This window comes from Manihot esculenta, chromosome 14 (assembly GCF_001659605.2).
Source record: "Manihot esculenta cultivar AM560-2 chromosome 14, M.esculenta_v8, whole genome shotgun sequence".
Lineage (NCBI taxonomy): Eukaryota > Viridiplantae > Streptophyta > Magnoliopsida > Malpighiales > Euphorbiaceae > Manihot > Manihot esculenta.
Window position 1 is genome coordinate 4722391 of NC_035174.2, and position 22448 is coordinate 4744838.

Here is a 22448-nt window from a genome sequence, read left to right on the forward strand (position 1 = left end):
AATTAAATAATATTTTTATTTTTATAAAAAAGAAGTCTAAAATACTTTTCATATGAGGGATTAATTTGTAGTTATTTTTATAAAATTAAAAATTTAATTAATAAAATTTTTTATATTATAAAAATTAAAATAAAAATTAATGAAAAGATTAATTAGTGGATCTTTCAAATTTTCAACTTAATTGATTTTTTAAAATTAATAAACTAATTAGTTGTTTATATCACAAAATTTAAATAATAAAATTCTCTTATGAGAATAAAATAAAAATATATTTTATAAATTAATTAAATAAATATATATTTAAAATATAAATTTAATCGATGAAGATACAATTTTAAAACTTTTAATGACAATTAATAAAAATTCTAAAAAAATAATGGTCGATAGAATCTGTAAAGAAATATATATATATATATATTTGTAATTTTTTAATTTAAAAATGTTTTTTAAGAAACAGTAGAAATAAAAACACAACACTTTTAAATAAATAAGTTTTCTATTTTTTTATAAAACAAAAAATGAAAAAAAAAAAAAAAAAAAACTACAGCGATAATGAACAGACACTTATAAAAGCATGGTTGAAAAAAATATTACTTTACCCATTCAAAACAGAGTGTAAAGTAAAAATTTTAGTTTCCTTCATATTTTTGGGAAACTATATAATTGTCATCGTAAACATAATGCAAATCATGTGTGGAAATTCGAGCTGTATATTTATTATTTGAAATATTAAAAGAAAGATATATTGAACAAAATAATTTAAATATTTATATGTATTAAGATTAATCTGAACAAAATAAACTTTATTTTTTAGATACTATAACTAAAATTTTAAGATTAATCATGAGTTTAGTCAATAAATTAAATTAAAAAATTAAAATTATTTAATTGATAAAATAATCTTTTAAAGTAGATATTTTTATTCTAATTATATCTATTAAATTTAACAATTTTTTAATTATATTATTTTTCTTTTCTCAATAATTAAAGAATTTTGAAAATTAAATTTAACATATATTAGAATAATAAAAGAATATTTTCAAACTAATTTTAATAATATTTAAAACTTCTTTTTAACTCTTTAAATCAATGCATAGAATTTTAATATTATTAAACATAGAATATTCAGCATAAATATTTAATAAAACTTTTCATAAATTACTTTTTATATTCAATAATATCGAAAATTAAACACGAATTATAAAAACTAAAAAAACTTTCAAATACTACTAAAATTAAATTAAAAGTACTATTTTGTTATTCTAATATTTGTTAATAAAAATTTAAAATATGTGAAATTTAAGTTATTTTTTTATAATTTTTAATTATTAAAGAGAAAACAATATAATTAACAAAAAAATATAATTAAATTTAATATTTGTCGTGATTGAAAAATATTTATTTTAAAAAATTATTTTATTAATAAAATAAAATTTCAAAAACCATATTATAATTTACTATTAGCTTTTTCTTAATCTACTGATTAATATTATGACCAATCTTAAATTTTTACCCATTTTTAAACCAATAACTCTAAAAAAAATTGATAGAAACCCCTTTTTATTTCAACAAGACAAATATTCAAATTAAAAAAAAAAAAGTTCAATTTAAACGTCATGACCAGATTCTGCTGGACAATTCCCTGACTCATATATATATATATATATATATACACACAGAGCCTTAGAAATTCACTTCACGCGAATTTGCCACATGTCAATAATATTATTTTAAAAAGTGACATGTGGCATACTTCTGTTGTTCATTCTTATTTTTATAATTTATTTAAAATATTTTTCAATTTTAAAATTTTATTTTATGCAAAACAATAAGAATAATAATTATTCAAATTCCTTTTAAATTACATAAATTTATTTTAAAAATCAATAACCGAAACCATACAAAATAAAAACTAAAAAACTAAAACTGTAATAAATTGAAACCAAAACAATAAAATCAAATCAAACCATATCAAATTTTAATTTATCTATATAAATCCCAAACCAGAACTGTATCCGTATAGCCTTATCTATATATGTCGGGGCAAAACTGTAACATCTCCCTAACTCATTCTGTAAAAACGGGGATTTTTTTTTTTAAACAAAAAAAAATATTGAAGAACGGATTTTCATCTCGCAAGAACTTCTAGACACTCCATGATACCATTCCCATGAAATGAAGCTCAGAACGAGATACTCTATAAGAATTAAGAAGAGAGAACCTCAATTTTTATTTATTTATCTAATAAATTTAGGTGATAATCAAATTGTGTCAAATTTTAATAAATTTAGATTCGATTAAAAAATAAATTTAAAAGTTCGAATTCGAACTCTAATTCGATTCCAACTTTATTTATAATTTCGAATTCGATTCGTAAAATAAGTATTCAAATTTTATTTATAATCTCGAGTTCAATTCATAAAATAAATATTCAATTCGAATTTGATTCGTAAAAAATTCATTTATTATATCAACTTAAACTCCACTCAAAAAATTTAAATTTAAACTTATTTAAATTTAAATATATTATAAACAAATTCAATATAATTAAATTAATTTAAATTATAAATAAATTTAAATTATAAATAAAATTTAAATTATAATGTTATTAAACGACTTCTAAATTAAAATTTTTTATTTAATTAAAATCTCTCAAACCTAAAATTAATAAAAAAGAATGTAGAAAACTTGTGCTTTTATAGAAAAATCACAATTCTTCGTATCCCTTCGCATTTCTTCAACTCAACTTTCGATATCGTACTGTGTTAACTTAAACACAGTACGATATGAGCTGTTTTTAACTTTCAATGTCGAAATGGTGTTAACAAACTAACTTATTTGCGAGCCTGCTCACGCATTTATTCGCGTGTCTGCTCACGAGTTTCAAATTTATTCGCGAGTCTATTCACGAATCAACTTACGAGCTTGTTTATGCACTTGAAAAACAAGTCGAACTTGTGAGTCTAAACGAGCCAAATACTGCTAAGCTCAAGTTCGACTCGTTTATTAAACAAACTTAAAAAGTGAGCTTAAACTCGACTTATTTAGAAAACGAGCCGAGTCTGATTGAGATTTTATCGAGTCAAGTCTTGAATACCTTACGAACAGTTTGACTCGTTTACACTACGAACAATTTGATTTGTTTACACTCCTATAAAGATGTATAAACGAGGAAAATAAATGCATAGGTTTACATCGATCACATAGTTGGAAGAGAGGATGGCCTTATTCTTGCACCAGAAGTTTACGCACCACTTGCTCAGTCAAATCTCATCTGGGAATGAGCACCCTGCTAGTTCATATGATGCTCAAGCTAATCCCACACTTGAGCTTGACATGGGAAACTACTTGCTCTACATCATACTCACTCCAGATCAAAATATTAAACGCTAAGCATTGTATAAGAGAAATCACAATCTGAAATCAGCAATATGCTTAAATTCTTGATATATTTGGAGAATGAACAAATAAAGAAAAACTCGATTAGTATCGGACTGATTCAATGAGGATATCCCATATGAAGTCCTCGTGCTCCATTTTACTTCAGCAAACCTCCACTTTTGGCATCCTTTGCAGATCACAAAAAAAAAATGCCTAAAAAAAACTTCACAGATCAATAACACGAGATAGCTTCTGGATCCGGTTTAATAAGAAGTCTCCCTGCTTGATAGTGGCTTGGTAAAGAGCATTCTTTGCATCAGGACGGTTAGTTTCAAGAACACCGGCAACCTTGTCAATCTTGCAATGAAGCTTCCCTGCCGCAATAAAATGGGATAATTCCCTGAAAACATAGGAAAGTTTGATTTTATATGCAATCCACACTTCACCACCTAGAACAACCCTAGTGAGGGGAACTAAAATTACAGGGGAAGAATCCATGAAATTCGACCACTTACAGATCAATGAACTCCACTGTCACACCAAAAGCCTTTGCCATTGCTTCAATGGTGACACTCTTATAGGATTCTAAAAACTGAGAATAGACAACAGTTCTGACCTCCCTCATGTAATACCGGAAGTGTGGATGCAAATAGCGGTCAAGTTTGATGTGCTCTGTAAGGCCAGCTGAAGATGAAATCAAAGAACAAACCAACAATGAGATATACAGCCCTAATAAATACCTTGAATTAATCATAAAAGAAAAACAAAATTGCTACAAATGCCTAAATGATTAAGATTGCTGCAGGAGTTAACATAGCACCAGAATCAAGACAAAGTTGTAGTTAGATTTCTACTCACCAAATGCTGAGAAAAATGATTTGTATTGACAATCATACAGAGAATTTAAAAACTCAGAAAGGTATGGGATTTTCCCAATCACTGTCAAAATCTCAGGAGCATCTACTACCTGCCAAGTTTCGCTAAAATTAGTATTAATATAAGTGCTGCAGAAAAATAGGGGATGTGAAGCCAAATGACAACCAAATTACCTTTTGCTTCAGGGAAACTCTATCCAATGATATTATGCTTGTAAGGACAGTATAAAATATGAAAGTGTCATAAGGGAAAAGTTCATAGGTAGTGAAGGTTGAAATGGAATCCAAAAAGAATTTTGCTGCCTTCTTGAAATTCCTAGTGGACATGCAATACAAGCCTTCATACACCTTCAACCGGTTCTTCCTTTCCCAATCACCTCCCTCTTCAAACAAGCTGCCATGAGGATATAAACACATAAACCAAAAGGCTACCTGCATGCTTCTGGTAACACAGTAACACACGACCAAAGCAAAAGATGCCACTTGACAAATTAACATTTCACTTACTTTTTTGCTTTGTCAATGCTCTTGGAAATGAGATCAAAGTCCATGTAGAAAAAGCCAAGCTGTAAAGTATAGAATACCAAGTCCATTTTTTGCCCAACTGCAACTGTTTTGCTTTCTGTCACCTTTAGTTGCTCCAAAGCTTTCTCCTGGGTAACAGGTGTGCAAGTAAGATATTACTGAAACAGTACGGAGACAGGAAAAAGACATAGAGAAGTACAAACACAGCTACTTAAAATTCTTATTCACCTTGTCACCAATTCGAATGTAGAACAATGATTTGGCCAAATGTGCTTCTCGAACTTCACTTTCACCCAAGTTTTCTTCAGCATCAGCAATCCTAACATGAGTTCATTATGAAGAAAACTGGTAACCCAATTGACATTTAAAATCTAAATAATAGGTAAATTAATTTAAATCCACAAAGATATCCAAGTGAACGAACAAGATTAATATCTTACTGGTAAAAGAAATGAAAGCGTGTAACATATGTGTACATTCCCAGTGTAGGAAAACAAAAGGTAAGTAACAAAAGATAGAAAGAAAAGGATAGGTTGAATGTGATCAATCATTGTAGTGATATATCACAAAAGCTCATCGCCTCAACTCTCTCTCTCGGACGCTAATTAGCTCTACAACATATTTCAGTTGAAACCAATGATGGTTGCAGTTACAGTTAAAATTTCTCACAACCAACTTATCCACAGTATCATGTGAAGGGTTGTCCTAGTCAAATGCATTACTTTATATGAGAACATACATGTACATGCAAGTAATTATTCATCTCACCAAACAATAGAAGGCAACAAAATCACGGTGTATAATGTATTTAAGGGATGGTATTATATATATATAACCCCAAGAATGGAAAGGCATTTGAAGACCCTTGCCAAACAGACATCAGTTGATCATTATCATTATTATTCTTTCCCTGATGAATCAGCACATGACAATGAATTAATATCATTTCTCAATTCCAAACCAGCTGACTATGAGACTCCCGATTCCCAGCTACAATCCCAAAAGAAGCCTTAGTATCATCATCAAAACTGTATTTCAATATCTATATCAATAAAAATAATTAAAAAATAATTAAAAAAAAAATCATAGCCAACCAACTAGTTTCCTACTAGAGCTTAGTCTTGGGTTGAGTGGAGCACCAATTAACAAGGAATAACTTTATCAATGACCAACGTTAAGCCAAATCAGATTATCAATACGAGGTTATTTTTGTTGAATTGAGCAGACATCAATCAAGTAACAATCAATCAAAGAAAAACGTTAATTGAGGCAAATTTATTAATAAGTTTCGACTCATTGTGTGCATACTCGCACTATATCTCTTAGCCAATTCCAGCCATTTTCTCTTGCTTTTAGAAAATGAAAACTGCATGTCAGGTTATTACCTTATGCTGCACATTTTTAAGTCCCAATCAACCAAACAGGAGAAAGCCAGTCCAAATTAAAACTATAATAAATTGAAAACACAAAAAAAAACTCACTTCTCCTCGAGCCTCTTGAGCTCCTCGTCATTCTTCGTGCGCATCGAATCCAAAAAGCTCTGATCCTTCTCCAGTAACCCTTCGCTCACCAGGGTTTCGTACAAGGGAACCATATCTACTTGAAAGAAACGAAAAGAAAATTCGAACAAGGTCAGATTCAACACTGGACTTACTAAGCTGTGTGGGATGAATCGGCAAGTTACCGTCAGCTTTGACGGCCGCAAAGACCTCCTCCTTGAGGCGGACCTTCTCAATGTCTTGGACATCGGGGTGAGTCAGCAGGAAGCGCTTATGAGCAAGCACAAGGTGAGGCTGCTGAGTTCCTTCTTGCCCTTCCATTACCCGTGACTCCGCGAGTTAGATCCTTTGAGTTTCTTTTGCGGAGGCTTTGCTTGAGCAAGGAGAAACCAAATAAAATACAATAGATTTTGCTGCAGCGCTTCAATACTACTGGGGAGGGTTGTGATCGCATGCTCCCAGGAGTAGCTTTTGCAATGGAGAAAAGCAGGTGCATTTATGAAAATCTAAATAAGTATTCCAACTTTTCAATAAAATTAAAAAAAAAGTATTTATTTTTAAACAAAATTTTAAATTTAATTAAGTCAAATAAATTGTGATTCAATAAAACATTATTTTTTTATACATTTAAAATATTAAAACTTTTTCATTATTTTTTAATCTTTATTTCTCACTTTAATTTTCATTTCAATTAAAAATAATAAATAAATTTTAATGAATGATCTTTTAGTGAAAATTTTTTGGAAAGTTTCTCAAGGAATATATAGAGTAATTTACAAATTAGTTAAAATTATTAGTTAGTTTTATTATTAGAAATATAATTATTCAAATTTAATACAACAAATTATAATAAATTGATTTAAAATTATTATTTTTCTTGAGGAATATTTAAAAACTTCAATTTTATTATAAAGAAAAAATAATAAGTTTTTGAATTTAAAAAATTAAACAATAAAAAAATAAATAGAGTAAATAAATACATTTTCTATTTCCTATAAAAAAAATAAAAGTTTTTGTAAAAGTATTATCGTGGAACCTTTCTATTATACCTTATATTAATCAAAAAAAATTTATGAACAGCCAAATGAGAGAAACAAAAATTTTATATTCAAAATATCCTATATGTTGGGGCTAATTCTTTCCTCACTTTGTCTTGCTTTTCTGTGTATAAAATCGACTACCCAAGATCTAAAACCCATCCCATCCCATGAGGTCTCTTGGGTTTGCAGCCACCACCATGCTCCTCCACGATTTTCTTATCCACCCTTTAATACTAAATCTCCAAATAACTCTCCATGCATTTTCGGCCAACTGTCATCTATAAGAGATTCATTCTCACTCAACTGTATTAGTTTAAAATTTGATAGTTCTAAATTTTATTCTGTTTTATCAAATAACATATGCTTTATCAATCTGATAACAACATATACGCCCAAAGTTTTATCAATTCCTGAATATGTCTCATATTTCCACACACGCACATGAGACCTCTGTTATGCGCCCCTCAAATATAATTTGAATATTCTTAAAATCCATAAACTCATGACAATTTCTTGATAAAAAGTTTAATTAGAAAATTTGCTACATTTATGTAACTTTAAGGAGAGATAACACTCTCCAAGACTTTAGATGAAGTTAGTCTCGAAAATTATATGCATATTTGCCATTCATGAAATTAATTCTTTTAGACAAAAATAAAAAAAACTTCAATCCGCTCTTTAAAATTTTAAATGAAATTAATCTTGGAAGTTATATGTATGTTTGGCATTCATGAAATTAACTCCTTCAATTCACTCCATGAGAAGTTATATGGATGATTGTCTTTGTTCAATGACAACAACAACTGGTATAAAAAATATAGTGAAAAGATAAAAAATGATAAAAATAATGCTGGCTATGTGAAAATTGTACATATTCCAAATAAATTAGTTGTAGCGCTCAGCAGATAGAGTTTCCTCATGCTTGATTATTTTTCTAAGGAGCACTTTTTACTTTTCAATTTTAATAAACAGAATATAAAGTTAATTTAGCATAAGGCTTATATAAAGTTATTTTATATACGAATACTTAAAAATTATAAAACCAATTAATAAATTTTCTAAAAATTTAAAAACCTAAAAGTAATTCTCCCTTTGTTTATTCCTTAAACTAAGGCAAATCGATGCACAGGTGAAAGATTGAGTGTGTGATCCAGTAGCTATCAATAGCATTAGGCACCAATACCAAGCTGTCTTATCCTCGTCTTCAATTCTTTTCCCTCAGAAGAGAGGGAAAGGTTGCTAATTTCGTAATTAACAATGGGGGCCGGAGAGTGCAATGGTGGAACTCTTCAGCATGTTATTGAATCTTCCCTCTCAGGTAAATCACTTACAGGCCCTTCAATTTTTTTATACTTCCCCTCTATCGAATATTAATGATATCGAATATTAATGAAGCTATATGTTTGTTCGCATTCCTCCTTTTCGTTGTCGAGAAAAAGAAGGAACCTTTTTGTACGGCGCATGCCAATTTGTTTTCAACGTGAGAACTGTTTCCTGATGTTGCATTTGAGTTCAGTTTGAATTTTCTCAGCAGCCAAGCAAAATCCCTCTCTGTCTGTCTCAGTCGTTCTTTAGTAAGGAACAATTTATTTTTTTCTTTCTTGTGCTTTGAGGATTTCAGTGCGGAGAAATTTAGTACCTTCTATCAAAGGTTTATAAATTATATCAGGAATTTTTAAAATTTTTCTGCATTCTTTATTTTAATCTTTCTTTTCCTTCCTTTTCCTTTTTGTTTTCCTAATGGTTCTTCATATTCATCCTTAATAAGCATGAATTCTAACGGGGTATTCGTGGTTGATTAAAACGTGTTATTCCATGATGACTTTGATACTTCAAGGCCAAAACCAATGCAATATTTGCAAAAACATTAACAATCCGTCGGACCCTCCCAATTAATTGTGTTATTAATTCTGCTTGTGCACCGTTCTATGCTTGTTAGCAAACTGAGTTGAGAAAAGTGAGAGTGAAGTTGTGTATGGATTGTCATTTTCTCTAGACCATGATCATCTGCAAACAGGCATATCTATGTTGTTGAACTGATCTTTCAAAAATACTAGATAGATGATGAATATGAAAACAAAAATGCTGATATATGTTGTGCTCTGTCAGAGACTTGTGCTCGATTGTCCAAACATCGTTCATGTTGGAAGCATATGGTAGCTAGCTTGTATTCTAATGGCAAGAAGATAAATAAACAAGAGGCTGAACAGATACGGAGATATAAGTTAACACCCCTGTGTTTTTTAGGCACCTTCCCTTCTCGCAAACGATCAAAGAGGAGAAAGCCCAAGTATAAAATTGCAAGAGTAATTAAAGAAAAGAAAAAGCTAGATAGTGGAGAATTTGACTGCTATTTTCAGTAAGCTATTGCCTTTAGTGCACTACTCTTGAAGATTATGTTTTAGTTGATTAGTATATCGATCATGTTGTCAAACTATGTTTGAAATTGGTAGAAATCTGTGGCGGAGCTTCTCAGAAGATAAGAGAACTTGCTTCACTTACCTGGATAGCTTGTGGTTTTACTGGTACATGAAGGCATCCTCTAAGGGGAAGGTGCTTACATGGATAAAAGAAAAACAAATTTTTTTGAAAAAATATGTACTTGTTCCCATTGTTTGCTGGTAAGCTTCTTTATTGGCTTGACTGTCAATTTCTTCCTAATTCTTTGATGCATAGAATCTTAAATAGTTAAGATTCTTATCTTTTTAGGGGTCATTGGAGCCTATTGATCTTCTGCCACCTTGGTGAGAGCACCATGTCCAAAGCCAGAACACCTTGCATGTTGTTACTGGATTCACTTGAAATGGCAAACCCAAGGCGCCTTGAACCGGATATAAGAAAGTGAGCATTTATTGGAATTGGGTTATTCTGTCAGCATATTTGCTTAATCATCTACATGTTTGTTATTTTTCAGGTTTGTGTTAGACATTTATAGATCTGAGGGCAGGGATGAAAATGAAAAGCTGATTTATAAGATTCCACTCTTGGTACCTAAGGTAACCACAATGCTCTCTCTGTCAATTGTGTACACCCAGCCTGTGGATTTCACTTAAAAATTTGCTTTCATATTGCCTTTTCAAAATATTTGCAGGTGCCACAGCAAAGAAATGGTGAAGAATGTGGCAAGTATGTCCTTTACTTCATAAATTTGTTTGTCAAAGATGCTCCAGATGATTTTAGTATCAAGGACTACCCCTATTTTGTAAGTAATAACAATTGCTTCATATATTTAGAAAGTTTTATTGATAGAATTAAATGATTTTCTGATCCAAATGCAGATGAATAAGCACTGGTTCAGTCTTCAATGCTTGGATAACTTCTTTGAGGAACTGGATTCATATGGCGATGCGGAGGCAGCAGATCAAAAAGGCCCAAAACCATTTAGGGTTTATTCTAGAAGGCTCAAAAAGAATAACAGAATGGCTGACTCAACAGAAGGCATGAAAAGGGGAGGGACTAGCTAAGAGAGGAGAGAGAGTATGGTTATAAGACATAAAATGAGAAGCGCATGTTATTCAGTATTCTGTATTTCTGGAATCCTTGTGAGTGGCTGATTATATTTCTCTGTAATCAGATTTCTTTTGCCGAGTCATTTACCTTGAGGATTTGCCTTGAATACAAAGAATCATTTCTTTCCCTGTTATTGTTGTTCCTTACTCTACCATATGGAAAGCGATTTATGGTGATTGCCATACATAATGTTGTCGATCTCTAATGAGCTGGTAATTGTTTGCCAGTTTCTGTCATGGTTTAGTATTCACCATTCATTGCAAATGGTTATTTTTTAAGTTCTGCCTTCAGTTTCTACCATTTGGTATAAAATTTGTGCATTTTTAAATGCTGAATGTCTGTTGTTTGACTGCTGGATTGCTGCTAAAACATGGTGTTTCTTATTTATCTTTCTTGGGTTCCCTGATTTCTGAATTATAAGCATTAACCCATCAGCACTGCACTTTGCTTCCTCTTGTTCTTTCTCTTTCTTATATTCTTATCATATTATGATGATTTGATTAAACATATATGTACATATCACTTGGCTATCACCATTGGAAGACCATATTAACTTCTTAATATCGTATGGACTCTACAACTGCTGCTTAACAATTTTTTCCTTGTCTCTTCAGAAAATCCAACCAAACTACTTCACTGATGAACTTCTTCAGCAACATCATTCAGAGCTTGTTAATTAACTGAATAGCTAAAACCTCATTCAAGCAACTTCATCGGCCTATATGGCATTAGTTAAAGCCCACAGTTCACAGAAAGAGATACCTTAGACTGCAGTAATCCTGGCTCAACTTTTTACCAACATCATGTTTTAAATACCATGAAACAGCACACCATGCCTATTGATATCTTCCCCCAAAAAGTATGGCCAAGGGCATTAGAATTGAGCAGCATATTAGTCTTCATTAACAATAATAATGGTATAAGCATATTGATCTTAGTATGAAGCATTCTACATCTCAATCATATAATAACTTTGTACGTTTTGAGAATCCAAAAACTGACTTCAGCATTTAGCAAGTGGTGAAGTCTAGAAGGGTCTAGTTAGAATTCAGCACATACATTTGCACATTTTAGCCCAGTCCAAGCATCTCTGATATTAACAATCTTGGCTGTATCTATGCTAAGTGAATCTAATTTCAAAAATGAAATCATTCATAAATTCGAATACAGATCTTAACAGCCTTGCTTCTGCTGTTGAAGTTGGCAGTTTTTGAACATGCAGTCAGCAATAAGGAAGGTCTCTGGAAGTTCCCAGTTATCATCCTCATCATCATTGTCCTTCTCCTCCTTTCGTGCTTCCTTTTTGTTCTTCACTTTCTTTTGCGGGCGCCTGCCATTGATAGAAATAAATTAACATATAAGAACACTGCAAACAATAATTTATCAGATCCTTAAGATGGAAGTGTGAGATGTCTGTGGATTTAGTGTCCATACATGCAATAATACTGAAAATTCAAGCATCTTCACCCAAAACTTCTAAACTGATATAAAACCAATGAAACAGGCATTTCCAAACAAATAGTAAGATTCACCCAAAGCAATGCAGAGAATGACAGAAGGAGAGAAACGAATCACACCATGCTAACAAAGGCAAAAACATTCACAGAGAGAGAATGAGAAAAAATATACCATGCTCCTTTCTGACGTTGAAGGGAGGGAGCAAAGGAAAGATAATAAAATTATCAAAGTATTAATATGGCCAGGACTGACTAAAATAAAAGATCTCCCTAATGAGTGTAAGACAAATCTGAATCCCCAAGATTGCATTAAAAATAGCATTTCTAACCTCCACCACATTTTTCCCAGCACCTTCGGCATTATATGGATCATGAATTTGCACTCCATGAATATAAACATTTCATGAGGAAATCAAATTTGGTTGTTGCATTTAACTAAATGCTGATAAATAATAAAACTAACAAGAATTACAGAACCTACCTGGCAGAATAGATTTAATAATGATCACTTGGAGATAAGAAGCTTACGATGTTCTTAAAGGTTGGCACTTGGCAGTACAATGACCTTCATTTTTCACATGGAAAAGTGCAGGGAAATCAAACAACAAAGATATAAATACTTGCGTTTCTGCCCTTTGGTTTGGAAGTCAATTCTCATATTCCATTCTTCTCAATTACTGCAATTTCTTCTTCCATGGCATGTTGCCATTCTTTATCTTGAGAAACTTTTCATAACGGCTTGATTCTTCTACTGCTACATTACATCTCTCATAAATATAAGAAAGAGATTTGAATTTAGAAGCATGTACTTCATTATCAAAATTAGACTTCTTTTTCAGATTCTGGATTAGAATTAGACTCGTTTTCAAATTCTAAATCAGAATTAGACTCTTTTCCAGATTCTAAATCTCTATTGGTAGAACTTCTAGAAACAACTTTTGGCTGCAGAGAGTTTGCTGCACTAACAATTTATTCTTTCTCAAAGTCCCATTAGGCTCCTTCATCAAACTTCACATCTCTACTAACAAACATTTTCTTGGTTTTCACATTATAGATGTTATAGCCTTTTGATGAAGTTACATAGCCCAAAAAATATCCAAATGAGCTTTATCATCCAGCTTCACTTTCTTGACATCAGGAACAAGTATGTAACAAACTGATCCAAAGACTTTCAAGTGACTTGTAGAAGACTTTGACCCAAACTATGCTTTAGCTGGAGTTTTCCCTTCCACTGCTCCAGTGGGAAGCCTATTCAACAAATACACAGCTGTATTAATAGTTTCAGCCCAAAATCTCTTTAGTAGCTCTTTCTCTTTTAACATACATCTAGCCATCTCAACAATTGTTCTATTCTTTCCTCTCAGAAACTCCATTCTGTTGAGGTGAATAAGAAACTAAAAGTTGATATTGAATATCAACATCTTCATAGAATTTGTCAAATTCCTCTAAGGTATACTCGTTACTGTTAACAAACCTCAAAGTCTTCAGGACACAACCACTTTGTTTTTCAACTAAAAATTTAAATTTCTTAAATACCTTAAAAACTTGACTCTTGCTGTTCAAAAAGTACACCCAAGTCATTATAGTCAAGTCATCTATAAACAAGATAAAATACTTGTTTTGACTCAAGGATGACACACTCATAAGACTCACATACATCAGTATTTACAAACTCCAATTTTTCAATAGCCCTCCTAACTTGATCCTTAGGAAATTAAAAGAAAAAATATACTTGGTATCTTTCTTTATTTGCATAGCAACAGTACCCTTGCCAACAACTTGAACTATCTCTCCATTTCCCATCTCCACAGTAGCTTTTATTGATTTGTCTATAGAGAAAAACAAACTTTCATCTCGAGCCATGTGACTTGTACCGTCACTATCAACGAACCAAGTGAGGTTATCAGCAACTCTACATGACTGAGAAGCCATGAACAAATGATCTTCCTAGTGCTTAGGTTGATCATCAATGAAATTAGCTTGTTGACCCTACAATTGATTTTGAGTTTTGCCTTGTCTGATTCTGCAATCTTTAAAAATATAACCATATTTATTGCAGTAATGGCATTGCACAGGTTTTATACCATTTTTTTGCCGGCAATCCTTCTCCAAGTAATTTGTTTTTCTACAGGTTGGACAAGGTGGAAATTTGCCTTTTTTTGTTGCATCACTTCTACTTTCAGATTGTTTAACGTGCTTTCCTTTCTTGGATTTCAGCACCTGTTTTCCCTTCTATTTTGCAACAAATGTCTCAGAAGCATATTTTTGTCTAAAAAATCTACTTTGCTCAGTAGCTTACAAAAAATTTACGAACTCAGGTAGGGTGATCTTGCTCAGATCTTTAGAGTCCTCCAAAGATGAGATTTTATATTCAAATCTCTCAGGCAGGCTCACAAGAACTTTCTCCATAACTCTTTTATCTGATACATCTTCACCCAACAACCTAATTTTGTTGACCACAACCATCAATCTATCTATGTAGACCTTCAGAGTTTCAGATTCTTTCATGTTTGAAATCTCAAACTCCCTTCTCAACTTGAGAACAATCACCTGCCTTGAGCTTTTGCTTCCTTGAAACTCCTCTTGAGTCTGTCCCAACTTTTTCTGTAGGTTCACAAGCATTAAATTTTCTTATAGGCATTAAGACATGACAGAGCCTTGAATCCCTTAGCACACTCTTCATTGTAAGTCTTAATCTGAGCAACAGTAGGATTATCTCTCAAGGGAGCTAGTTTTCTATCAGTTTAGGATTATCTCTCAAGGGAGCTAGTTTTCTATCAGTTTCCGTCACCTCCCATGGATCAAAAGTTTTGAGATAAGCCTTTATCTTTACAGTTCGGGTTGCGTAAACTTCTCCAAAAAATACAAGTGGTGTACGAGCAAAATACCTACTAGAAGCCATCACTCTATACTATAGTATTTAAAAGTTTTTTAGTGAAGGAAATTCTCACTTATTTTCTCTTTTTTACATGCCCTTAAAAACACTTAATTTCTCTCTAAGGAGTTTCTAAAAAATTTTTCAATTCGTCACTGATTTTACAAACTCCAATTATAATTTTTTTTCAATTTTATTATGTTTTAAAAGAATATTACCGCATCCCGCAAACATATTGGCGCGATAACTACCAAAAGAAGTGTTTTTCTTTATGTCTCAAAGCCATATACACCTACTGTTCTAATCCAGACCACGGGTAATATATCAGCGTCACCAGCTGCAGTCAAGTAAATAAAAGATGGTGCTGAGTCTACATTGGTAGTGGCCACTAGTGGGGTCATGCGAAGTGTGTGATTCTAGGGAGCCGAAGTTGTTGAGAGGAGAGAGAGAAAGAAAGGAGCCGATGATTTCGAAGGAAGGAGGGAAGGACGGAAGGAAGGAAGAGGAAACTGGGCAGCGAGGAGACCGCCATCGCCAATTGCTACTTGCGCGTTTAGTTCGGGCAAGTAGCAAGCTTTGTTGTTTTCAAGCGTCGGTCTTTGTCTTCCGATTCAGGACATGGCTTTGATATTTTTTTTACTTTTACCAATCCAATTTTCTCTTTGTTTGCTTAATAAAAACTTACAACAGTTCTGGTTGGTTTCAAGTTAAATCGATAAAATTAAAAAATCAAAATCAAATTGAATAAAGAGATTAATTAAACCAAACTAAATTAAATTGAAAATTTGATCCTCTGGTTCTCTTCCAATTTCAAATAATCAGACAAAAAATTCAAGAACCTCCAGGATCAAGAAGAAAAAATCCACTTCTTCCAAATTAATTTTAAAAGAATCAACAAGTTACAAATAATATCAAAGAATGAAAAAAATGGCATCTAATTTTAGTCTCGGGCCTCTTGGCACTATAATCTCCACTTGACTCGCAGGGAGATAAGAAGAGAACCATGTTTATTAACCTGACTGATGGCTGAGTTCTGAAAATGCAATTAAACAGTATCCAAAGAGTCAGCAAGGTACACTATCTGTTGCATGTTCAATTGCCAGCTGGTGGAAAATTGTTCAGACATTCTTTAAATGTTTCCATCATCCTTAACCAAAATTGGATATGGAGTTTGATCAGTGCTATGATGATAAGCACCGCTGAACATCTCCAACGACCAGAGGGATGAGTCACCTCCTGCAAACATGAAACTAGATAATTTCCATAAATTCTAATGTTATAATTTATCAGTAACATTGAGAAGGTAGCCTGGTGAATCAACAATATCCTCGCAATATTGCCAAATGGATTAACTTTTAAGCATGTTTTATCAGGGATATAGTACACAAGTGTTTATTAAGCAGTAACATATATCAAATGTAGACTTGCAAGACTGGATTTCAGATTAACATATCAACTTAATTACGGAACATGTTCCTTTATTTGTAACCATCATCACAGTCAAGTGATGTTATCACATTATATTACCCTTACTTAGAGAAACAGGAAATCTCATCCTGAAATTTCAACACATACATTAAGAATGCAATTTCTTTTGCTTAATGCAGGTTATATGTGAAAAATACTTCAGTAGCAGATGGAAGAACAAAATCCAAGCTCCTCGGCAGAATCCTTGCCACCGCTTTCTTCTCTCTTCAGTAGAAGGGATATTAACACAAATAACCTGGTCTCTGTAACGATCGTCAAGACTGCCTTCAAATCCAGACCCAGTACGATAAACCAGAAATTGATAATAAAAGTTGCCTTTTTTGGATTAAAAATAATTTAAAAAAAAGAAGAAAGAGAAAGCAAAAAGAAAAACTTGGGCAAAGTTTCCATGTGTTTGACAGTCTTAATTGCTGAAATAACTTCTCCTTCCTTGTCCAGTACAGGCCTCGTACCTCTCTTCTTTTTGCTTCCTTCTCCATTTCTGCATCTTAACTCAAAATTTGTTGCTAGTGGAACCAAAAACTTCTGTTTGCAGCAGCGTTGATATTCTTTTTAGCCAACGGAAGTCCAGTAGTTTACAGGCCGAGATGACAAGGTTATACGACGCCGTTTAGATGCTGAATTCGAGCGGCACATGAAACCCTGCGTATGACTGATAAAAAAGCAGCAACACTTAGACGACAACGTTTATATCGCAGAACAGTATCACTAAGCTCGAGTGCTCGATTTTTCCGTTTTCGTCTCCGTTTGTGTGTGTTTTCAGCTTCGCTGTCTCTCTTTCTCTCCCCCTAGAATGGCGACGGCAATGATCTCGGAGACCAAAAAGGCGCCGCGGCCGGGGCGGGGCGGATACCAAGCTCACGGCATGACTGAAGAGGAAGCTCGTGTACGAGCCATAGCAGAAATCGTCAACTCCATGGTGGAACTCTCGCGAAAGAACCAAACTGTGGACCTCAATGCTATTAAATCCGCCGCCTGCCGCAAGTACGGCCTCGCGCGAGCCCCGAAACTCGTGGAGATGATCGCAGCTCTTCCGGAGTCCGAACGAGACTCGCTACTTCCTAAGCTCCGCGCCAAGCCTGTCCGTACTGCCTCCGGAATCGCGGTCGTGGCCGTCATGTCGAAACCACATCGGTGCCCCCATATTGCAACAACGGGAAACATTTGCGTTTATTGTCCTGGTGGACCGGACTCAGATTTTGAGTACAGCACACAATCCTACACTGGCTATGAACCTACTAGCATGCGTGCAATTCGAGCCAGGTAGGGATTTGGCAGCAGATAAAGTGCTAAACTGGTCATTAAGTTGTTTGCGAGTGATGGAGGAGTTAAATTTAGATTGATTAATATATATCTGGTCTGGTTTAGAAATTAAGCTTTTACCTTTTGGTGACAAGAGATGAGTAAAGTACCATAGGAACTTAATTGCTGTTGAAGCATCAATATTGTTATACTTTCCAATTATGAACCATATATTATTCGAATATTGGTCATCATCTACATTATATGATGGTTTGTAGTGTATAACTTTCAGAAAATTGTGCGATACTTGCATTTACATGAGCTAAATCTAGAAATTGCAGAACTCATCAAATTCTTAAAATTCATTTTCTTTCTGATCGATATATTTATATCAAATTACATTTTGACGTGAGACCAGCTTTTTCAGTGAACTTTATTACCCGTTGATTGTATAAGTCTCTAGCTTGTCATTGCATTTTGCAATTTGCACCTTAATATATCCTTTTTAAGATTTTGTTTGCTATAGTGTTCCTTGCAGTATGTCATCATATGTCATGTATTTTTTCATTTGCCATTTTGATGCATGCCCATATATTTATCTTCTATCATATAGGCAATCACCAATAAGTTTTCTTGTTATGTTTTCCAGTTCCCTTAGGTTTTTTAAGCTTTTGTCTGCTCTCTCTGATGCCTCCAATGGTGGGCCTCCATTTCCGCCTGGTTTTGACCAGAATTTACAACCTTAATCATTCTTCATATTGTTAAAAGTAAAATCTGGAAATAGCCAAAGTTAAAAGGAGCCGGTCTGTCTGTGGAAAAATAAAAGTAGTGGCATTGTTAGTCATACTTCGTTGCTCTAGTCAAGTTTTCAGGTGATTGCTATTAAAGAACCATGGGATTCAACATAGATTGTATTCTTTAAGTTTGAATTTTGAAGAGATAAGAATTTTAGGTTCATATTTTCTTTGAGAAGCGACTTGAAAGGAGTTACAAATTGCAACCTCATATATGTGAGGACGGCTTTATAATAAATATTAACTTACTTCATGGCATCCATTAGTTAAGTAACCTTGTTTTCACCGATCATGAGATTTAACTTGTCTAATTTCTACTTGCAATTTAACGTTGCTTTTTGGTTTACTGTGCTGGAAAAGAAGTATTTGGGTTGATTTCCTAGGATAATCATTTAACTCCTTTACCTGCTTTCTTTGTGGTTCCAGATATAACCCATATGTTCAGGCTAGAAGCAGGATTGATCAACTTAAGCGGTTGGGCCACAGTGTAGATAAGGTCTTGTATATTCTCCTTTCTTACTATAGTTGTCCAAAATGATTGCATAACGCATTCACATCTTCCTCGTGTTTAAAATGGTTGCATAATACTTTCACATCTTTCTCATGTCAAACGATGAGGTTGACATGGGTATGTTTTTTCAGGTTGAGTTCATATTGATGGGTGGTACTTTCATGTCATTGCCAGCGGACTACCGTGATTACTTTATAAGGAATCTTCATGATGCTTTGTCAGGACACACTTCTGCCAATGTTGAAGAGGCAGTTGCTTACTCTGAGCATAGTGCCACAAAGTGTATTGGCATGACAATTGAAACGTAAGTTATCGTATAACCGTCCTGCAAGAAGAAAAGCTATGTTTCCGAAGAGTTTTTTTTTTTTTCCTCCATATAAGCACGATAAGTGCCAGAACATAGAGAAATAATCCATCCAGTATGGGCAGTTTGATGTTCACAAATTAATTCATTTTTGCATTAGGTGCAATGTTTATTTCATTTCTATTAAAATGTCAGGAGGCCAGATTACTGCCTCGGACCTCATCTACGTCAAATGCTTTCTTATGGTTGTACGCGATTGGAGATTGGAGTTCAAAGCACATATGAGGATGTTGCTCGGGATACTAATAGAGGACACACAGTAGCAGCTGTTGCTGATTGTTTTTGCTTGGCAAAGGATGCTGGGTTCAAGGTGAGATAGTGCTATACACTTGTCTTGAATAAATGGGGTAACACCTCATTATGGTTTCATGTTTATAAGACTGATTTCTTTTTTCTTCAATTGCATTGGTGTTTTCCAATATTCATGTTTTCACTGGCTTATCACTGAATGACGAGGCCACTTCATATCATTATGCTGAGCTTCAAAATGATACTCTTGATGATAAATGGTTTCAGTACACTTAGTTACTATGTGTAGTTATTTATGTTTACCTATATCTTTTTAGTAACATTTAATGCTTTGTCATAGGTTGTTGCTCATATGATGCCTGATCTTCCAAATGTTGGAGTAGAGAGGGACCTTGAAAGTTTTAGGGAGTTCTTTGAGAGTCCTTTATTTAGAGCAGATGGGCTGAAAATTTACCCCACACTTGTAATTCGAGGAACTGGACTTTATGAGCTTTGGAAAACTGGCAGGTCCTTATTGTGCTCGACTACTGCTTAATCTTGTTTCTAATGCATACTTTATAAGGACTGATCCTAGGTTTTGAAGATGAAGGTTGTAACATTCGATGTAAAAGCGTTAATTACATTTACTTCTGCTTGCAGATATAGAAATTACCCACCTGAGCAACTCGTAGATATTGTAGCTCGGATCCTAGCCATGGTGCCCCCTTGGACACGTGTTTATAGAGTTCAACGGGATATTCCTATGCCATTGGTTACATCTGGGGTTGAGAAGGGAAATCTCAGGGAGCTAGCTTTAGCTCGAATGGATGACTTGGGTTTAAAATGCCGTGATGTCCGTACACGTGAGGCTGGAATCCAGGTAAGCAAAAGGGGTTGTTACACCATTTTATGAGGTATTATACATTTACACTACTGCTTAGACCAAGTTGAGATCCTGACAAGTGTGTCTGTAATACACATAGGACATTCATCACAAAATTAAGCCGGAAGAAGTTGAGCTCGTTCGCCGTGATTATACAGCAAATGAAGGTTGGGAAACATTTATTTCATACGAGGATGCAAGACAGGTATGTGATACACCTTTTCTGCATGCATATGTGTGTATGTGAGTGTGTAGGAGAAGGTATAGAGTATGGGTGCACCTAATTATTTGCAATCTTCAAGGCCTGTGGTAGGCATCACATGAAAATGTTGACTGCTGGGAAGTGAAAACTTAACTGCATTGTTGGTAGACCTGCAGACTGTAGATTAATTTTTTTTTTTTTCCATCGGCCATTGCATTTTCAGTTCATTACATTTCATGCAATCTACTGAACATGCTCTAGGATTCTTGCTGTTAGTTGACCGAGTACTGACTTGCTTAATTGTGGTTGATTCTTGATGCTTATTGGAGAAGCTCTTTGCTTGCTGAACATAACTGAACCTTTCTAAAATTCTGTTTGCTTGCAGGATATCCTTGTTGGTTTGTTACGATTGCGAAAGTGTGGTTGCAATGTTTCTTGTCCAGAGCTCATGGGCAAGTGCTCTATTGTTCGTGAACTCCACGTATATGGGACTGCTGTTCCTGTTCATGGGCGTGATGCAGACAAGTTGCAACACCAGGTGACACTCTTTTTTTTTGTTATTTATGTAATTTGAGGCTGGAAATTGATTTGGGTGGTTTGGGACTTTGGTGGTGATCCTTTTTTCCTTCAACACGAAATTGTTCCTCATCAGTAATCAAAGATCACTTTATGATACCTTTAAGAATGTTTTGTAGGCAGCTGCTTGTCTGTATTTTAGTAAGCTAATCTTCATTTTTTTTCAGGGATTTTACATCTTTCTTTCCCGTTGTTTACTCATATTTGTGATGGCAGGGTTATGGTACTCTATTAATGGAAGAGGCAGAGCGGATTGCTCGCAGGGAGCATAGATCAACTAAAATAGCAGTGATTTCGGGCGTGGGAACCCGTCATTATTATAGGAAACTTGGCTATGAGCTTGAAGGCCCCTACATGGTTAAATCTCTCGAGGCTTGCTAAATTTTGTAGCACCTACATGTTTAAATGTCCTGAGGCTGCTAATAGGGGATGCTATAAAATTTTGTAATTTATTTCATTTTTTTTAATAGAAAATTTAGCTTTTAATTAATGATTTATTTGTATACTTTCAGTTTCTTGTAGTATTTTATCGGGCATTTTACCTTTTTTGAAGAACGTTTTCTTCGACTAGATCAGGGAAATGGCAAAATACTTCCCGACCTCTTGGCTCTGTAAACCCAATCGATCCTGACAATGTAGAATTGCTTAAGAGGAAAACAGAATCGAGTGAAAGTTTTAAATAGTTAAAATTTTTTCAAATTCTTATTGAATTTGAGTTGAATGTCAATAAATTTAAATTTGATTTATTGAGTAAATGACTTGAGTTTTTATCTGAGTCAATTTTTGAATAATACGTAAGCACTTGAGTTGATTCATATAAAACCTTTATAATAATAATTTTAGTTAAATAAACATATTCACAATTTTGTTCAGCTTTTAAGTCTTAATGAACTGAATATTTATAAGTTTGAATTTGACTATTTTTAAAAAAGAATTGAACAATGCTAAACTTTTATTGAGCTGATTCTCATATTACTCATAAACAGGTTGGTTGATTT

General features: G+C 33.5%; 3 protein-coding genes across 4 annotated transcripts; 2 read left to right on the plus strand and 1 right to left on the minus strand.

Annotated features, from left to right (window-relative positions):
- Positions 1–3380: 3380 nt before the first annotated feature.
- On the minus strand, positions 3381–6698 carry LOC110600405 (26S proteasome non-ATPase regulatory subunit 6 homolog). Its single transcript, XM_021737253.2, has 8 exons — positions 6466–6698; positions 6263–6377; positions 5010–5100; positions 4764–4909; positions 4431–4650; positions 4240–4348; positions 3897–4065; positions 3381–3781 (listed from the first exon to the last, which is right to left on the minus strand). Exons 1-8 carry the CDS (start codon positions 6599–6601, stop codon positions 3607–3609), a joined length of 1161 nt encoding a protein of 386 aa, XP_021592945.1. The 5' UTR covers positions 6602–6698; the 3' UTR covers positions 3381–3606.
- Positions 6699–8397: 1699 nt separating this feature from the next.
- On the plus strand, positions 8398–10970 carry LOC110631065 (probable ubiquitin-like-specific protease 2A). Of its 2 annotated transcripts, none has more exons than XM_021778776.2 (7): positions 8398–8638; positions 9568–9679; positions 9774–9941; positions 10030–10161; positions 10235–10316; positions 10412–10522; positions 10599–10970. In XM_021778776.2, exons 1-7 carry the CDS (start codon positions 8578–8580, stop codon positions 10782–10784), a joined length of 852 nt encoding a protein of 283 aa, XP_021634468.1. In that variant the 5' UTR covers positions 8398–8577; the 3' UTR covers positions 10785–10970. The 2 variants fall into 2 exon arrangements, with proteins under 2 accessions (XP_021634468.1, XP_021634467.1); XM_021778775.2 differs by having other exon boundaries at positions 8399–8638; positions 9430–9679.
- A 5853-nt stretch (positions 10971–16823) lies between these two features.
- LOC110630795 (elongator complex protein 3) lies at positions 16824–22049 on the plus strand. Its single transcript, XM_021778380.2, has 9 exons — positions 16824–17913; positions 19113–19182; positions 19329–19501; positions 19697–19871; positions 20151–20317; positions 20450–20669; positions 20773–20877; positions 21260–21412; positions 21667–22049. Exons 1-9 carry the CDS (start codon positions 17444–17446, stop codon positions 21829–21831), a joined length of 1698 nt encoding a protein of 565 aa, XP_021634072.2. The 5' UTR covers positions 16824–17443; the 3' UTR covers positions 21832–22049.
- The last annotated feature ends 399 nt before the right edge of the window (positions 22050–22448 follow it).